The sequence below is a fragment of the Miniopterus natalensis genome, chromosome 20 (assembly GCF_054644295.1).
Source record: "Miniopterus natalensis isolate mMinNat1 chromosome 20, mMinNat1.hap1, whole genome shotgun sequence".
Taxonomy (NCBI): domain Eukaryota; kingdom Metazoa; phylum Chordata; class Mammalia; order Chiroptera; family Miniopteridae; genus Miniopterus; species Miniopterus natalensis.
The window spans coordinates 17,272,628-17,290,021 of NC_142100.1; the positions used below are offsets into that span (position 1 = coordinate 17,272,628).

General features: G+C 41.4%; 1 protein-coding gene across 6 annotated transcripts in view; it reads left to right on the forward strand.

Moving 5' to 3' along the window:
• TTC28 (tetratricopeptide repeat domain 28) overlaps window positions 1-17,394 on the forward strand; it is a 463,353-nt gene that overhangs the window by 370,607 nt on the left and 75,352 nt on the right. For all 6 annotated transcript variants that reach the window (XM_087828508.1, XM_087828509.1, XM_016198630.2 and 3 more), the window contains 3 exons: window positions 1,627-1,756; window positions 3,881-4,099; window positions 6,043-6,208. In XM_087828508.1, coding sequence (XP_087684634.1) covers window positions 1,627-1,756; window positions 3,881-4,099; window positions 6,043-6,208 — 515 coding nt within the window. The remainder of the gene's footprint in view (window positions 1-1,626; window positions 1,757-3,880; window positions 4,100-6,042; window positions 6,209-17,394) is intronic.

Below are 17,394 nucleotides of genomic sequence, written 5' to 3' on the forward strand. Positions count from 1 at the left end.
GACCTTTACACTTGGGTTGACTTACAGGATTTCTAGCCTGTAGCAGCCCAGAAGTGTCAAAGCATAGTAAAGATTCTCACTCAGTGGTGTGATGGGTTTCTCGATAATTTCTTTGGTATTATGTGCTACTGTTCCTCATGAATCCTTAATATGAAATTATATATATGCATTTTATGACAGAAGTAAGTAATCTGACAATTCATAATTATTGGATTTAATGTCCTTCTGGTTTCTATTTATACCAATAGATACCTCCCCCCACCTCTCTCTCTCTGTCTCCCTCCTTCTCTCTCTCTCTCTCTCTCTCTCACACACACACACACACACACACACACACACACACACACACACAGATTTCACGTTTCTGCCTATGTACAAATACTTGAACGGAAGCCTGCTCTCATGCTGCTCTGGAGATTGGAAAGATCCCTAGAGTTATGGGTTCCTCTGGCAGGTTGGAGGACCTGTGAGATGGCATCATCTAAAATCACGCATTTAACCACTTAGGCAGTGTATGAGTGATGACTGGGGAGGGCATTGTGCTAGGCAGAGGGGGGAAGGATGAGGAATCAAGGCTCCTATCAGAGGTGCTCACAGGAATTGAGGACATGATGTGACTGAATTTGTGCCATAGCATCCTAAAATGTTATGATATTTTACTGTACTTTTTAAACTATTTAAGGCAATTTAAAGAATTCTCCAATTTCCTAGATTTAAAAATTAAAGCTTGTATTGATGTAGTGATTTATAATTTTCAAAATACTTTTTCACTTACTGAATGTATTCCTTAAGTGACCATGTGAGGTATAATGATAACTGTCCCCTTTAGAGAGAAGAAACTGAGGCTCTGAATCTTACCAGAAGTCACATAGCAAATCAGTGGCAGAGTTGGGAATACATTCCTCTGTCCTAATCTAAGTCTCTTAGTTTTAGCATTCTATTTTTTAAATTTGCATGAACTTAAAATTTGATACTGTATTTTCAGCATATAAATATCAGAGAAAAGTTTTGTGCTCTCACTGATAGAGAATCCTTTAGAGCAGGTGTCCTGTGAGTGTGTGTGGCTCCAGGGAAGCTTGTCCAGCAAAGACCTGACCCTGGGACACTTGCAGAAGTCAGTGTTTGACTTAGCTGAACCGCCTACAGAAAGCTACCCCTCTCCTGAGAGTGCACTCCATCTCATTTTCCCCCAGCCTCATCTATTCCCAGCCTGCCTGCACCACACCTGTTCTCACTTCAATCCTTCGGCACTGAGAGGTGTGTGAGTGCTGAATTATGGTTGCTTGATGACAAGAAGAGAGGCATTTTTTAAAATTCAAAATCAGCGCTTGGTTGGATTAGTAGCTGCTTTTTTTGTTTTACAACTTTCAGACTGTAAGTCTATAACTCATGTCTTTTAGACCCCTTTATCTGTCAAAAATTGATTACATAAACTATAGTTTACCAGGTATATGATCTGCTGCCTTTCTACTAGAACCTATCTGGAAGTAAAATACATCCTTTCAACCCTTTAAAAATTGTTTTTAGGTTGTATACCAAGATATGAGCAGAAGTTGTCTTTAGTCAGTGAATACCTGGAGCGTGGCTTCTGGGGAATGGATAACGTTCTTTGTCCCCTACTTGCAGCTCTATAGGGCATCGGCCTTGTTTGAAACAATCCGACATGAGGCACAGCTGAGCACGGACTACAAACTCTCCCTCTTTGACCTACAGACGTCATCCTACCAGGCCTTGCAACGGGTGCTCGTCAGCCTAGGTGAGAGCAGCTGGGGTTCCCACTTTGCATGTGTGCACTCATGTATCTAAGTCATTTAGCGATTGCTGTGATGAAATATGATTTGTTACAACAGACTATGAAACCACAATTTAGCCATTGAACATTTGTTCATTTACTCAACAAATTTTTGCAGAGCACCTACTATATGCTGTGTGCTAGCCCTAGGGATTAAAGTCAAGAAGGACTGGTTCCTGACCTCAAGAAGCTCTTAGCCTATTGAGAGACAAAAGTCAGTGAGACCAGTATGGTGTGATGGGTGCTAGGATAAAAGGAACTCAGGTGCTATGGAAAGAAAGATGATTGGCAGGCAGCCCCAGGGACCACAGAAGCTGTCCTAGAGACAGGGAAGCCTGAATCAGGTGTTCCCCCCAGGTTCCCTCTCAACATTAATAGGAAGAACCTGAGATGACACCTGGCCTGTTCTTTATTTCCTGTGCCCACACATCTTTTAGTTCCTGTCTAGTAAATGTTTTTAATATATGGGTCTGCCCTCTAGACTGTGACATAGTGATAATTCTCCCAGGCCTGTGTGCTGCATTGCACTGGAGCAGCATGCACCTTCCCTCACCTGCGCTTTAACTGTCTCAGCCACCCTCTTCTGGCTGTCCTGTTCTCTGCCTCTTCTCAGACAGACCTGTCCATCTCTGCAGACCATTTCCCCCAACCCAGTACTTGGGTTGAGGAGGTATTTATTAGAACTAACTATGTCATTGAAGTTGAATATTGAGGTCTTGTCAATAATCTGTCCTTTGCTGTGTGTGTATGAATACTCAAACTTCCCCTGGAAAAAGTACTAAATGTACTCATTGCCTGGGATTATAATTTATATCTATTATAATCACAGTGTTTAGCCTGTCTCACTCTTTGGGGCGGATTTTCCAATGTGCACAGAAATCATTCCTGCTGTTCCAGTTAATAACTTAATAGAGTAAAAGGAGATATTTGCATATACACATATAAATCCCCAGTTTCTACTGATACTCAAACTGCAGGAGGCGAGGAGGTATCCTTGAAGTGCTATCAAAGCTATTGCATCTGGTGTCCTTCCTCAGTCTGTTCTCTCTTTGGACCCTAGTTCTAGCAACTCTTACGTAGTTATGCTTATGACACAAGCAAATCCTTTGCATCATGTTCCTTCAGCACCTCTAAACAATTCTCACTTGAAAGTATGTTGCTTTGTATTTTTGTGCTCTCATATTTGTGCATTAGCTTTTAAATTAGATTACAGACTAGTTTCTTACAGAAAGTGGATTAGGAGTTGGATTGAAAGACTGAGGAAAAACTTAAAAGAGAGAAGCAATTTCAAACAACTAGAGACCTCAGAGGTTTAAACTCTTTGCCCATGGGGATTAGAAGAGCGAAGAGAAGTGTGTGGGAGCCCAGAATGGAGTTAGGTATCAGCTCTAACAATAATCACCTGTTTTATATATGGTGCTTTGAATAATGCCTACCAGGCATCTTCACATTTAGTGCCTCTTTAATCTTTACAGTAGCCCTTTAAGATGGGCAGGACAACTATTAGGATCCCTCTTTTTGAGATAAGGTCAATGAAAGGAGGAAGGACATGCTTAGCAGAGGGACCAGCATGTTTAAAGGCACAGAGATATAATTTGGGGGGATGAAGAAGTGGGGTTGAACAATGTAAAGTGTAGGGGGCTGCATTGAGGAGAGAGAAGGATAGTCAAGAGCCAAGGCCTGTAGGACTCATCTGCCAATGTCAAATTAGAATCAAAGTCAAGCAGGGAAGTAAGAGGGTAACCAGAGTCCAAAGAGCCAAGTGAATGCAGTCAGAAGCCAGGAAGCTGGAAGGCAACTCAGGATGTGGAACAGATGCTGAGGATGAATCCCCTAAACAAAGTTGGCTTTCTTGTGGTGTGGCTTCAAGATAGGGGAAGGCCCAAGACTTAGGGTGGCCTTACCTGGGAGTTTTATAAGAGTGGACACTACACCTATCATTTGAGGCAGGGGGTTGAATTTGAGATACTTCCACACATTGGAGTGCAGTGGTAGTGAGTTTTCTGCCCAGGACCTCTGTAGCTGATGGCCCTCTGTTAGTAAGCACACTCCCCATGAAGTCCTCTGTCTGTCCTTTTTGTCTTGTAGGCCATCATGATGAAGCCCTGGCTGTGGCAGAAAGAGGACGCACGAGGGCATTTGCGGATCTTCTGGTAGAACGACAAACAGGACAACAGGACTCTGACCCCTACTCTCCAGTCACTATCGATCAGATCTTAGAGATGGTTAATGGCCAGAGGGGACTAGTGCTTTACTATTCTCTGGCTGCAGGCTACCTGTATAGCTGGCTGCTTGCTCCTGGGGCAGGTAAGATCTCTTTCTGTAGGAACGGCAATTATACACTAGACTGTGAACGTCTAATGAATAGAGGTGGAAGAGGTGCATTACCGTAGATCAGACTAAGAAGCTGATGTGGGCTTTCAGCAAAATCTCAGCCATGGTGGATAGTCCGTGGTGGGGCATTCAATTAATAAGACAGTGCAGCTTTCTTGTTCTCCCAAGAAATCGTTGCTCCTCACCGGCAAATGTGGAAGCATTTATCAAGGAAGACTAAGAGCAGGAGGATTAATTTCACTAGCGGTCCTGTTTTTAGGCAGCTGTTGTTCATTAGCTAATAAAGTGATGACTGTAAGTCCTAACGAGTTCTTTCTAGATATGATTTAATGGTTTTGACCCTATGTCATGGTAAAGTTAAAGAGACTGAAATGATAATGGCAGCTCTTCTCACAGTATATAAATGAAATCTTATGCTTGACATTTCTGAGTTTAACAGAACCCATTTTAACCAGTTTTGTCCATTGTAAATCTATTTCAGAAATAAAAATCCCCTTTGATTAAATCGGCATTAAATGTTCAGGCTGTAACAGTTTCACTAAATACAGAACCACTAATTAGCTGTTAGGGCCATATTTTTTGCATAATAAAATGCTGATGGCTTTACCATCTTGGAGACACACCAGATCCAATTAGAGTTTATTGACTGGGGAAGTGAATCTTCTAATTGGGAATCTTGAAGAATGAGCTTCTTGAATATCTGTAAGCCAATTTCAAAAAGTTCAACTGCCAGGAGAATTGATTTTCTTGATTATGTTTCTATTTCTTTGATTTAAAAAAGTGATGTTTGAATGACAACTCTCAGATGCTTCTTGGGTTCTAAGCACTGCTGCTTGTACATTCTGTGCCTCAGCATTATTGTTTATAATCTTTTCCCCTTAATTCCATGTTTTTTTTATGGCTTTCAATATAGAACATTTTTACCTCTGACCTTTTTATGCTAAAGGTTTTAAGCTGTGATGTTCATGGTGACTTGGCAAGTGTCATCCACAGTGGGATGAATCCCTGTGTATTCCAGCCCCCAGCAGGGCACTAATACCCAGGAGGACACGGTTGACAACAGAGATACCAAGCTCTTTCTCTCTGTGGCTGTTACATTTTGGGAACATGATTTGACAGGTGGTGTATCCAAATCCCTGTAATAATGAGCCATGTATAATGAGGCTCCTATTGTTTCCCTTTCTGTTCCTCTTTGCTCTTAATGAGACTCTGAAGCTTTCACTGGAGCTCTAATCAAATCAGAGAGGACCAACATTTTCCAGGGCTGACACACCTCATTACCATTTGAGAATATGTCCTATGTTTATTGCTAGAAAACCACTATGGATTCTCTCAGTTTCATGCAGCCATCATTTTTTGCTTCTTTAAGCAAAAAATTGACCATTGACCAGTTAGTCTTATATAAAAATAGTTTTAAATGTTTTTATCTGGCCTTTGTACTACATATTTATTTTGATTTGCTTTTGTGAAATCCAAGGTCTTTGAGTAACACAATTTCCACTTGGCTGGTTATATTTTTATTTAGGATTTCAGTTTCTGGGGAGTCTGCGCTGGCATGCTCATGTACTGTTCCTAAAAGAAAACTTTCCCTAGTTGGTGCTTCTCAGAAGTGTCTGTTTTGAAATACCTAGGAAGTAGTCATTTTAGGGACTTCTGAATATATTGTCAAAAGCAAAAGCCCTGTCTTGAATTCCCTGGTTTCAAGCACCAGACCTGATGGTGAAAGCTGCCAAAAGGGTACTGTCTAAACTTCTGAAACCCTCTTGAGATCTTGGATTTCAGGATTTTTTCACATGGTTTGGAGGAAGGCATGCTTGTCAAAGAGGTTACATAGAGTTGGCATTGCTGTCCCATCCTTCACCTTTCCCTCCCCCAGCCTCAGTTGTATAACATTGGCTATGCCTGTCTTGTTTCAGGAATTCTGAAGTTTCATGAACACTACCTGGGTGACAACACAATGGAAAACACCAGTGAGTTCCAGGCTGGCAGCAGTGCAGCTCTTCCAATAGCCACCAGCTCAGCCCTGGAGCAGCACATCGCCAGTGTGCGGGAGGCCCTAGGGGTGGAGTCTTACTACTCAAGGCAAGTAGTACACCACCCCCAATCCCATCTACAGATACAGTCTCAGGGTTTTGTTTGTTTGTTTTTGTAAATATCCTATTTGAGATCTTTTGGAAGTCACACTTTTGTGCTTAGTCTGTTCAGAGTAGCTACAATGGAAAGAAATATGTCTGTGGAATACAAACCTTAGTGGGCTGTGTTTATTCTTTCTGGTAGTTTCCTTTCAAACAGGTAAGGGCCTCATCGGAGATGGCCATTTCTAAGGAGGGTTTGTAGAATGTTTAAACAGAAATAGGATTTTTAATTTAACATACTAGCTAATTAAAACTGAGAGGAGTTTTTGTTATAAACAGATTCATAATGAGTTTGTACTATAGCTGAATGCCTGTTTGAGAGATCCAATGTATGGATCTGTGCATTGAGGGGCAGAGGTGCAGGAAGTTGAGTTCCCAATATCAAGAACAGGGAAGAGGAGTGCTTTTTGCAAAGACTGTAAAAGTTATATGCTTATGGAAACACTTAGTATAGATGATTGACTATTTTACATATGGAAAATAATTTACTGGGGAAAATCAAAAGAAGAGGGTCCCTTAGAGCGGGTTGTGGCCAGATTCCCTGGCGTTTCAGTCCTCCATCCTGAGATTAACAAGTGTTGAGAAGGTCTGTGTGTCACAGAATCTGCTGTGTTAGCTGGTGTCAGGTCCCTAGGATATCTGCTTGTCTCTTGAATGATTTCATTTGTAATCATGAAAATCCTATGCTATCGTTGTGATTTCTTTAGAAATGCTTTTCCCAGGCTCCTGGGTGTGTGGTGGTCATTGCCAGCAACTGGATTGACCTTTGAGATGCTTAAGTTGAGAAGTTCTTAGATGAAAAATAATGATTGGATAATATAATGTCAAGACTGGAAGTGATTGTAGTGGTCATCTACTCCAACTCCTTCGTTTAACAGAAGCCAGCACTGTATCAGACTTGCTGACAGCTGAATTAGTTTCTGAGCCAGGATGAAAACAATCTAGATCTCACCCAGACTCGCAGGCCAGTGCTCATTTTGTTTTTAATTATCAAAATTAATATCATATTTTGAGAAAATAGCTGAAGCATGTAAGAATGCCATCTCTAGCTTCTGCTTGTATGAAGTCTGAACAGGCATCAGCCACATGCATACATTGTTGTCTTATTTTTTCTATGACTGTGGTGCATCCTGGAGCATTCCCATTAACCCTGAGTAATGGTGTGGCAATTACAGGGGCTTGACAGTGTAGAAATCCCAAGGACTTGGAAGCAAGGCTACTCCCTGAGATTTAACTGACCATAAAATAGGTCAGGTGAGGGGTATACAAAGCTGCTTCAGCAGACAGAAAGGCACTTAGGCCAGTCTGATTAAATTGTAACCTGACCAAAGGTGTTGCATGTCCAAAGCAAGTATTAAAGTGGTTGGCCAACAGTGGAAACACACAGAAAAGGAGAGCAAGCAGGGCAGACTTGGGCAGTTCCCATTTCTGATACCATCAAAGGGAAAGAGAATCTTGACTAAGGGACTAGAAGCTGTTGGAAAGCTGTTCCCATGGTGGACTTGCAGTCATCATACTCTCTTATCCTTCCCCCTCTTCCACAAATATCTGAGTGCCTACTATGAACTATGTACACTCAAGATTGAGAATAAAGTGGTAAGTAGACAGGCATGGCTCTGGCTCTCAGGGAACTGAAAAATAATAACAGAACATACAAAATCTTTTAATTAAAATTATTACAAGCGCTTAAATGAAAATGCAGAGTGTAATGAAAATGTATAAGTGGGAGTGGGAAACCTATACTGGGAGCTGGGGAAGTTTCTTGGAAGGAGGACCAGATATAAGACGAAGGCCATCCCAGGCAGTACATGCCAAGGCTTTCAGTAGCCCTCGGTGGAGAAGACCTCATAGGTTGTCCTAGTGCCTTCCCTTGTTCGGGTTCCATGCTTCTTGTGAAACTTTCTAATTGTTATGTGGTTTGGTTTCTTATGTGAATCTACTTGCAGATAGAGAACGTACATAATTAACTAGCATTATGGTTTGTACAACTCTGGATCTGTAGGTACAGCTGCCCACTAAACATCTCTGCCTGGCTATCTTCCAGGCACCTTTAGCCTAAAATATCTAAAGCCCAACTCTTGGGTTTCCCCATTTCTTCTCCAAATCAGTCAGTGTAATGCACCGCATTAACAGAATGAAGGACAAAAACCACATGATCATCTCAGCAGATTCAGAAAAAGCATTTGACAAAATTTAACACCCTTCCATGATTAAAAAACACAACTCTCAACAAACTAGGAAAAGAAAGCAATTACCTCAACATAATACAGGAAATATATGAAAAGCTCATAGATAACCTGTTCATTGTTGAAAACTGAAAGCTTTTCCTCGAAACTCAGGAGCAAGGCAAGGGTGCCCATTTTTGGCATTTCTGTTCAACATAGTATTAGAGGTTCTAGACAGAGCAGTTAGACAAGAAAAAAGAAATACAAGGCATCCAAGTGTAATTATGTCTGTTCATAGATAACATGACATTATATATAGAAAATTCTAAAGATCTGACACACACACACACCACATACACACAACTGTTAGAACTAATAAATTCAGCAAAGTTGCAGGATACAAAATCAACACTCAAAAATGGTTGCATTTCTATACACTAACAATGAACAATTCAAGAAGGAAACTAAGAAAACAATCTTATTTACAATAAGAATAAAATACTTAAGAGTAAATTTAACCAAGGAGGAACAAGATTTGTATACACTGCAAACTATAGAACATTGCTGAAAGAAATTAAAGAAGACACAAATAAATAGAAAGACATTCCATGCTAGTGAATTGGAAGATCTAATCTAAAATATTTATACTACCCCAAATAAATTACAGATTTGATGCAATCCCTGTTGAAATCCTGATGGCATTTTTTACAAAAATAGGAAAAAAATTCCTAAAATTCATATGGCAACTCAAAGAACCCTGAATAGCCAAAAGAATTCTGAGAAAGAAAAATAAAGCTAGAGGTTACATACTTCCTGATTTTAAAACATATCACAAAGCCACAGTAATCAAAACAGTGAGGTACTGGCATAAAGACAGACACATAGACTAACAGAGTAGAATAGAGTAGAATAGAATAAAATGCCCAGAAAGAAACCCTTACATATATGGTCAAATGATCTTTGACAAGAGTGGCAAGGCTACATATTGGGGGAAGGATAGGCTCTTCAACAGATGGTATTGGGAGAACTGGATTTTCACATGCAAAAGAATGAAGCTGGACCCTTGCCTTACAGCATATGTAAAAGTTAACTTGAAATGAATTAAAAACCTAAACATAAGACTTAAACTATAAAACCCCTAGGAAAATATTCATTACATTGGATTTGGCAATATTTTCTTGGATATGATACATAGGTAACAAAAGAAAAAAAAAAAAAGTGGGACTACCTTAGATTTAAAGACCTATGCACAGCAAAGGAAACAACAGAGTAAAAAGGCAACCTACAAAATGGGAGGAAATATTTTCAAGCTACTTGATAAGGGGTTAATATTTAGAATATATGAAGAAGTACAACCTAACAACAACAACAAAAATAATCTAATTCCAAAATGGTCAAAGGACTTGAATAGATATTTCTTCAAAGAAGATATACAAATGGCCAACAAGCACATGAGAAGGTGCTTGTCAACATCACTACTCGTCGTGGAAATGCAAGCCAAAACCATGGAGATACCACCTCACATCCATTAGGTTAGCCACTGTCAAAAACCCAGAAAATAACAAGCTTTGGTAAGGATGTGGAGAAATTAGAACTCTTGTGCACTGTTGATGGGAATGTAAAATGCTGTAGCCTCTATGGAAAACAGCATGGAAGTATGTGGGACTTTTTCCCACAATAAAAAAAAGTATAAAAAATATATTTAGACACACCTGCCAGAATGGCTGCCATCAATAAATCAACAAACAACATGTGCTGGCGAGGGTGTGGAGAAAGGGGAACCCTAGTACACGGCTGGTGGGAATGCAGACTGGTGCAACCACTATGGAAAACAGTATGGAGGTTCCTCAAAAAATTAAAAATGGAGCTGCCGTTTGACCCAGTGATCCCACTCCTAGGAATGTATCCTAAGAATCCTGAAACATTCATCAGAAAGGATATATGTACCCCGATGTTCATAGCAGCACAGTTTACAATAGCTAAGATCTGGAAACAGCCCAAGTGCCCATCAGTAGATGAGTGGATAAAAAAGCTGTGGGACATTTACATCGTGGAATACTACGCAGGTGTAAAGAAGAAGAATCTCGTACCCTTTGGGACAGTATGGATGGACCTGGAGAATATTATGCTAAGTGAAATAAGCCAGGCAGAGAAAGACAAATATCACATGATCTCGCTTATACGTGGAATGTAAAGAACTTAATAAACTGATGAACAGAATAGATTCAATGACATGGAAGCATAGATGACACTGACGAATGTCAGAGGGATGGAGGAGGGCTGGTGGGTGGAGGGGGAGAGGGTAACCAAAGAATTTATGTGCATATATACACAACCCAAGGACACGGACAATGGTGGGGAGAGGGACTGGGGAGGGGGAAGGAATGGGGTGGAATGGGTCATTGGGGAGAAAAAGGGACATCTGTAATATTTTAAACAATAATAAAACTTAAAAAAAAAAATTACACACACACACACACACACACACACACACACACATTTAGAATCCACCCACTTCTATCTCCACCGCTACAAGTGCAGTGCAGGCCCTGGCCTCTCCACCCTGAGCCCTTGCTGCCGCCTTCTCTCTGACCTCTCTGCTCCTTCTCCCTCTCATGGCCTTCCAATCCCCTTCAGCCAGAATGACCTTCCATAGATGTATTTTGAACTATGTCTCTTTGTTCTTCCACTCAGCACAAAATCCCCAAACACACGTAATCCCTTCAAAGGTACTGATGGTCTTTAGACTCCAGCTCACATTTCGTATGCTGGCCCCTAAGCCTGTGAGATCTAGTTTCTGTCTACCGCTTGAATGGCACTTCTAGTCCTTCTGCAGCTTGGCATCTCTTTGTGCTCCCACCGCACCTCTCCTAACCTCCTTTCACTGCCTAGGATATACCAGGGTTTTCCCACCTTAAAGTTTTGCACATGTCCTTCCGACTCTCTGCAAAGTTCTGCCCACTACTCTTGGTATGGCTGGTTCCCTCTCATCCTTCAAATTCCTGCTTAAAGTAACTCCTCAGAAAGGCCTGTCAGAAGCTTCACTGTTGGTTTTTTTTGCCTCTGTGTACACAGTCCCTAGGGTAGTCTGCGACATAGTAGATGCTTAATAAATGTTTGAGTGAACAACTGACTGACTCAGAATGAATGAAGTACTTCTTCCTTCTGTCTGGAACTGTACTCTTTTTCTGTAGATAGTCTAATCCCCCCCTAGAGCCCTGTTCAAATCTTACAGTGTTTCCATTAGGAACACCCAGATCGCTCTAAGTCCAAATCAGATTTTTGCTCCCCTCTGTGGTGCCTAATGATAGCACTTATTGTGTTCTTCCTTGTTTATAATCACCTGGTTTGGGTCTCCCCAAGCAGATGGTGATGCCATGGAAAGCAGGTGCTGTGTCCTTCTCTCTGAATTCTCACTGTCTAACACAGTTCCTGGCCCATAGTGAGATATCCACACATTTGAAATTTAGTCACCAGAAGATGTGCTGTGAGCAGACTCTCTGTTCATGCTGGGCTAGTTTACTGATTCTCTCTTTCTAGTGGATGTAGAATACACTGTACCCCTAGAAATTGAGTCTCCGTGCCTTGGGGAACACCGTCATTCAATTATCCGCAGCCTGGCTGTGGTGCCCTTGTTGTTCTACAGACCGTGCTTCCTCTCCTTGATGGCATTTACTGCTGAGAGGAAGTACAGTGTCACAAAGGAGTTTCTGAAAATGGATTTAAAATAAAAGAACTGCTTTTATTAAGTGTTTAATAAGAACTCCCTCTCCCTTCCTCACAGATCAAAAGAGGCGTAGATAGAACACAAACCTCCCATAAGGGATATGTTATGAATTTCAAAACACATCTTCAGTTTTTAATTCTGATATTTAACTAGAGTCTTGCTGCTTCCTGGGCACCTGGGACAGTGCAGGAGCTCTGGGGATGCTAATCTGACTGGTTAGAACACGCATAGGGCTGTTTTCAGTAGTAGGTCAGATCTGGAAGGAGTACTCCCAAGGGGTTTTAAATAAATTATAATTGTAGACTACCTTTATAATGGGGTAAATATTCCTCCATTGTAAATGAATAGTAAACATTATGGTTTTTTTCTTTTGGTGCTTCTCTATATTTCTAAACTTTCTGCAGTGAAAGTTATTTTTATGGTCAAATGCATTTCCTTATTTCAAAAACACTGATTAATTTAGATTGCACCAATTTATAAATCCTGGTGATTCTAGTTGGTTCTAGACTGATAATAAGTGGCCATTGTTAACAAGTCTGACAATGCAAAGTGTTGGAGGAGCTGTGGGTCCACAAGATATCTTATTTGTGGCTGGTGAGAAAGTAAATTGGCATATCCACATCAGAGGACAGTTCGGCATGCCTTCTAAAGCTGAATATTCACATACTGTTTGGTCCAGGTATATACCTTAGGTATAATATTTACGAGAGGCTATTGTACATGAACAAGAATGTTCATGACTGCACTATAAATAATAGCAAAATCCTGGAAATGCCCACATGCCATCAGTGAGAAAGTGGATGAGTATATGGTGGTATAGTTCCCAAATGAAATATTAGACAGAAGTCAAGAAGAAATGAGCCATAGTGAACTGAAAGATGTGGCTAAATCTTAGAAATGTAGTAGTAAGTGAAAAAGGTAGGTTCCAAAATACTACCTACAGCATGACATCCTTTTAACAGTTAAAACAACTAAAATAAAAGTATGTTTTTAGGACTATAGCTAGATGCAGTAAAACTTGTATAAAAAGGACAGGCAGGGAGTGATGGCCATGGGATTCGCGGGGTGGGACTTGCCGTGGGCTGAGGAGGCAGGGAATGGGCTTCATGGAAGTTAACAAATAACTTTGTATGTTATTCTCCAGCTTTTCTTTTGAGTGGTACTTTTATAAGCATTTACTGCATTATTAAAAATTACTAAATAAATGAAAGCAGGTTGTGTGCATGGATCAATGATGAAAGGGTGTCATGACCCAAAGATCATGATTAATCAGCCCCAAAGAGATTCCACCCCCTGCCCACCCCCCCCCCCCCCGCCCCAGAAGAAGAGAGGGAAAATGCAGGGATAAAAAAAAAAAAAAGAATTACAGAAGCAGGATTTCAAGTAGGACATATTTCATCAATGTAAATGGACAATTGATAGACTGATTTAAATTATTTATATTTGTCCTCCTAATCAAGTATACCCAAGCACTGGTCCTTGCTGCATTGTTGGCTTATATTAAGTGACAGTGAGTCTTTGAAAATTTAAAACCACCTTTCCCATATTTTCTGATTCTGGCTTTTTGCTAATCAAGGTTGACCTCCCAATTAATCCAAACTAATAAGGTTTTATTTTCCAAATCAAATATTTTTTCCAGAATTTTGTAGAGTGAAAGTAGATATAATACTTTGGACATTTAATTTTTCCTTTAAAACAAAGGGTTTTCTATTTCATTCTAAATTAAGATAATGCCCATTTGAAAATATTTTATGAGCATGTAGTCAGTCTGTGCCAAAGCTGGCACTGAGCCTGGAGATATATGCATGAATAATAGCTGAAATTCTTGGCCTTACAGTAGCTCACAGTATGGAACAATCAACAAATATGTAAATTATTAATCCACCATGGGCAAAATGTTACTGTAAAGTTCTAAACAAAGAAGGCCGTGCCTTGCTCTGCCTACTTGGGGGCAAGTCAGTGTTTCATGAGAATTCTAGGGAAGTGACCTTTGAGCTGGGCTCTGAAGAGCGAGGGGAGAGAAGTCATTCTAGGCAGAGGAGTTCCTCACTGGGCAACATCATGGAGGAAAGAAAGGGCCCAAGGCCTTCAGAAAACGAGTGGCGATTTCAAGAGGAGGATGATCTGTGCTTTGCTGTAGGAGTTGTTATCTTCTACATCAGTCACTCAGCTGCTGCCTCCTGAGGCTCACCTCTTTCTAACAAGATCTGAAGTCCTGGGGTGAGTTTGCCTGACTGAGTCTCTTCTGTACTGTCCTCTTGTGACATGACTGAGCTCCAAAAGGCAGGCCTTATCTATGGGGTGAGTCACTCAGGCTCAGCTATCTGTTTGAGGAGGAAAAAACAACAAACAGATGATGGCAGGTTAGGGATTAGAGCACTGAAGAGATGCAGCTGCAGAAATGAGTGGAACACACCGTAGACTCTGGTCTTAGGCCCCCGATTCCCGAATTTGGATTCCTTCCAAAAGGCTGAGTACAAAATAAGCTCAGAAGGCTTTTGTAAGCTTCTTAGTATAAGTCAGCAGCTTAGCAAGAAGGATAAGTGTGGTTGGTCGTCTTGTATGACCTCTGAAATAGCCTCAATTGAACCCCTGTTTGTATTGTTCATGAACTTTTTTTAAACACAGAATTCTTGAAATTGCCAGAAATGAGTTTTCCCATTTATGCATGGGAAGGATAACCTGGTGAATGGTAGAATCAGCCTTAAGATAAAAAGCAGATAGCAGCGATGTAGGGAAAACCGTTAGTGCCCGTCATTCTGCAAGGGTAAGTTAAGGGCCTGGAACTGGGAATGGCCTGGGCTTCCTTGGGTCCAGGGCCTGATAGTTCTACACCTGGGCCACAGGGCAGGGGCTAGTTTGGTAGATGCCATGAAGACCTGTCAGGGCACTCTTGGACACCAGACATTTCTTTTATCTCTTGTGCCAGATCCTTTGTTCATAGTCCCAAAGCCTAGAATGGCATTCCTGTTAGAACAGGGGTTGAAGGGAGAAAGGATGGGGCAAATCCATTGGCCACTCTGGACATTCAGTGTTTTCCTCTCAGTTTCACATCAACTGTTGGCTGGCTGATGCCATAACCAATTTTGTAAAAATTCTTTGAACTAATCAAATTTCAATATCCCTGACTTTGTAAATCCTTTCCTTTACTCCAGTGAAATTTCCTGGCCTTTTCTTTCTGATTATGTGTAGCTTTATCTAACAATCAATATTTAAGGCATTTAATATATAACTCTTGACTTATCTTGCTTTGGGAAAATAAGCCCAGTATAGCTACCAAGTTCTTCTTTGAACTTGCTAAAATAGGCATTGTTTTTCATCCCATTTGTACTTTTTTGATTTGAATACAGTGGTAAGGAGGCTCTGGAAGAATGCTCTCTTTAAACCAGCACATTTAACTGTGTCAGACTCACAACTCACGCTGTGCTAGCTGGGTTTTCCTCCAGTAATGCCATGTAACTCCTCAAAATTTCAGACTTGTAACCACAAACATGTATTTCTTGCTCTAGGTCTGCAGGTCACCTGGGGTTCTGCTTTAGGCTGCCTGTGGGGCTTAGGTCCCTGTGTCTCATCTTTCTGTGACTGGCAGTGACCAAACAAGACTCTGCATAGCAGAAGTCAAGATCACAAGAGACCAGGCAAAGCAATTCGGGCATGTTTAAAGCCCTGCTCAACTCTCGTCCTTTCATGTACCATTGGTTAAAGTAATGGAACTGCCTCTACATTTCTAACTCTTAACATATCAAGCTGAACATCAGTGGGGCTCGAAGATGTATCTCTCATGAGTGACTGTGTGCTGAACAGTGAGACATTCTCCCACTCCCCCCACCTGTGGAAACCCGAAGAGAGATAAGGATGATCTACCTGCAGGCTTCATTCTCTTCCCTGCAGCATCTGATGGCTGACCGTTTTCCGCTTATATCTCTTTCCCCTCAACACAGCACACACCCAGGTGTGGGTGAGCTCTGCAAACACTCTTCCATCTCTCCGGATGGTTCTCATCTTCCTCTTGCTCCAAAACCATGGGCATTTCCCCTCACTCACACCTGTTACTAGACTCTTTCCTGGGAATGTAATCTTCATCAAGGACACAGATCTACACCCCAGATCTACACCCCCAGCCCACTATCTCACTTGATTTCTGTACTTGACTTTCCTCCTGTATAAAAGCAGCTTCGCTGGAATTCATCTCAAGCTCAGCACATCCAAAATTATACCTTTTCTCAGCCAGCTCCCCAATCTGGCACACTTTTATTCCCAGTTTTTTCTCATTTATTTTAAAGCCTCCATCTTTTCTACCCAAGTTTGTTTTGAGACCTTTGAGTCATTTGTCCTTAAATTTCCCTTTCCTTTGTTGCAGTTTATTTAATCAGTCACTAAACTCTCTTTGATCTTACCCATTTGCTCCCTACTTCTCTTCTCCCCTACTTTCACTCTTTCTTCTTTCCTACTCTGGGCCAGGCTCTTACAAGAACGTGCCCACATGACCAGCCTGGCCTTCCTGCCTTCTGCCTCCTGATTCTCTTTCAGTGCGTTTGGCTGTCTACTGCCTGAGGAGGTTGCTAAAAGCTCCAGTGTTATCTGAGTGCTCTCACATACATCAGAGCCCACAGAGATAAAGTTGTGGAGTGCCTGGAGATAACGTTGGTCATCAGGCCCCATTGTTCCATACAGCCTGTCCCACTCTGTCTCCTGGTGTAATCCTTCTGTTCCAATAGGGGCCAGGTTTTCCCCCTGCCATCTGCATACCATGCACATTCCCATGAGTTTGCATTCACTTTCTTCTTCTGTCAGTGTGAGACCCCCTGGAGTTCTGTCCCTGGGACATTGCTCTTCCTCAGAGTCTTCAGCACACATTGAAGGCAGAAATTGCTCACACAGGTGATTAGAAGCCAAGATGGGGACGGCATTAAGGAGACTGGGTGAAGGGGAGAGGATACCTGCTGTGGAGCGGACCATCGGTGCTTTTCTCCATTTCCTCTCCCCCAACCAGGATTTAGAAACATTTGGGCACACAGTACATAGAACTCTGATACTTGCTGGTTAACTAGATTTAAATCATACAAATTACCCCAGTCCCAATGATGATGTCCCTGAATGCCATGTGGTCATGTCTTGTCTCTACATTACCAGCTATTAACAGTGCCTAGCACCTAAGAGGCCCACAGTGAATGTTCACTGGATGAGTGGATGATTGAAAGTGAAAGAACAAAGTGCTGGGAGCTGGGAGGACACCGTCTG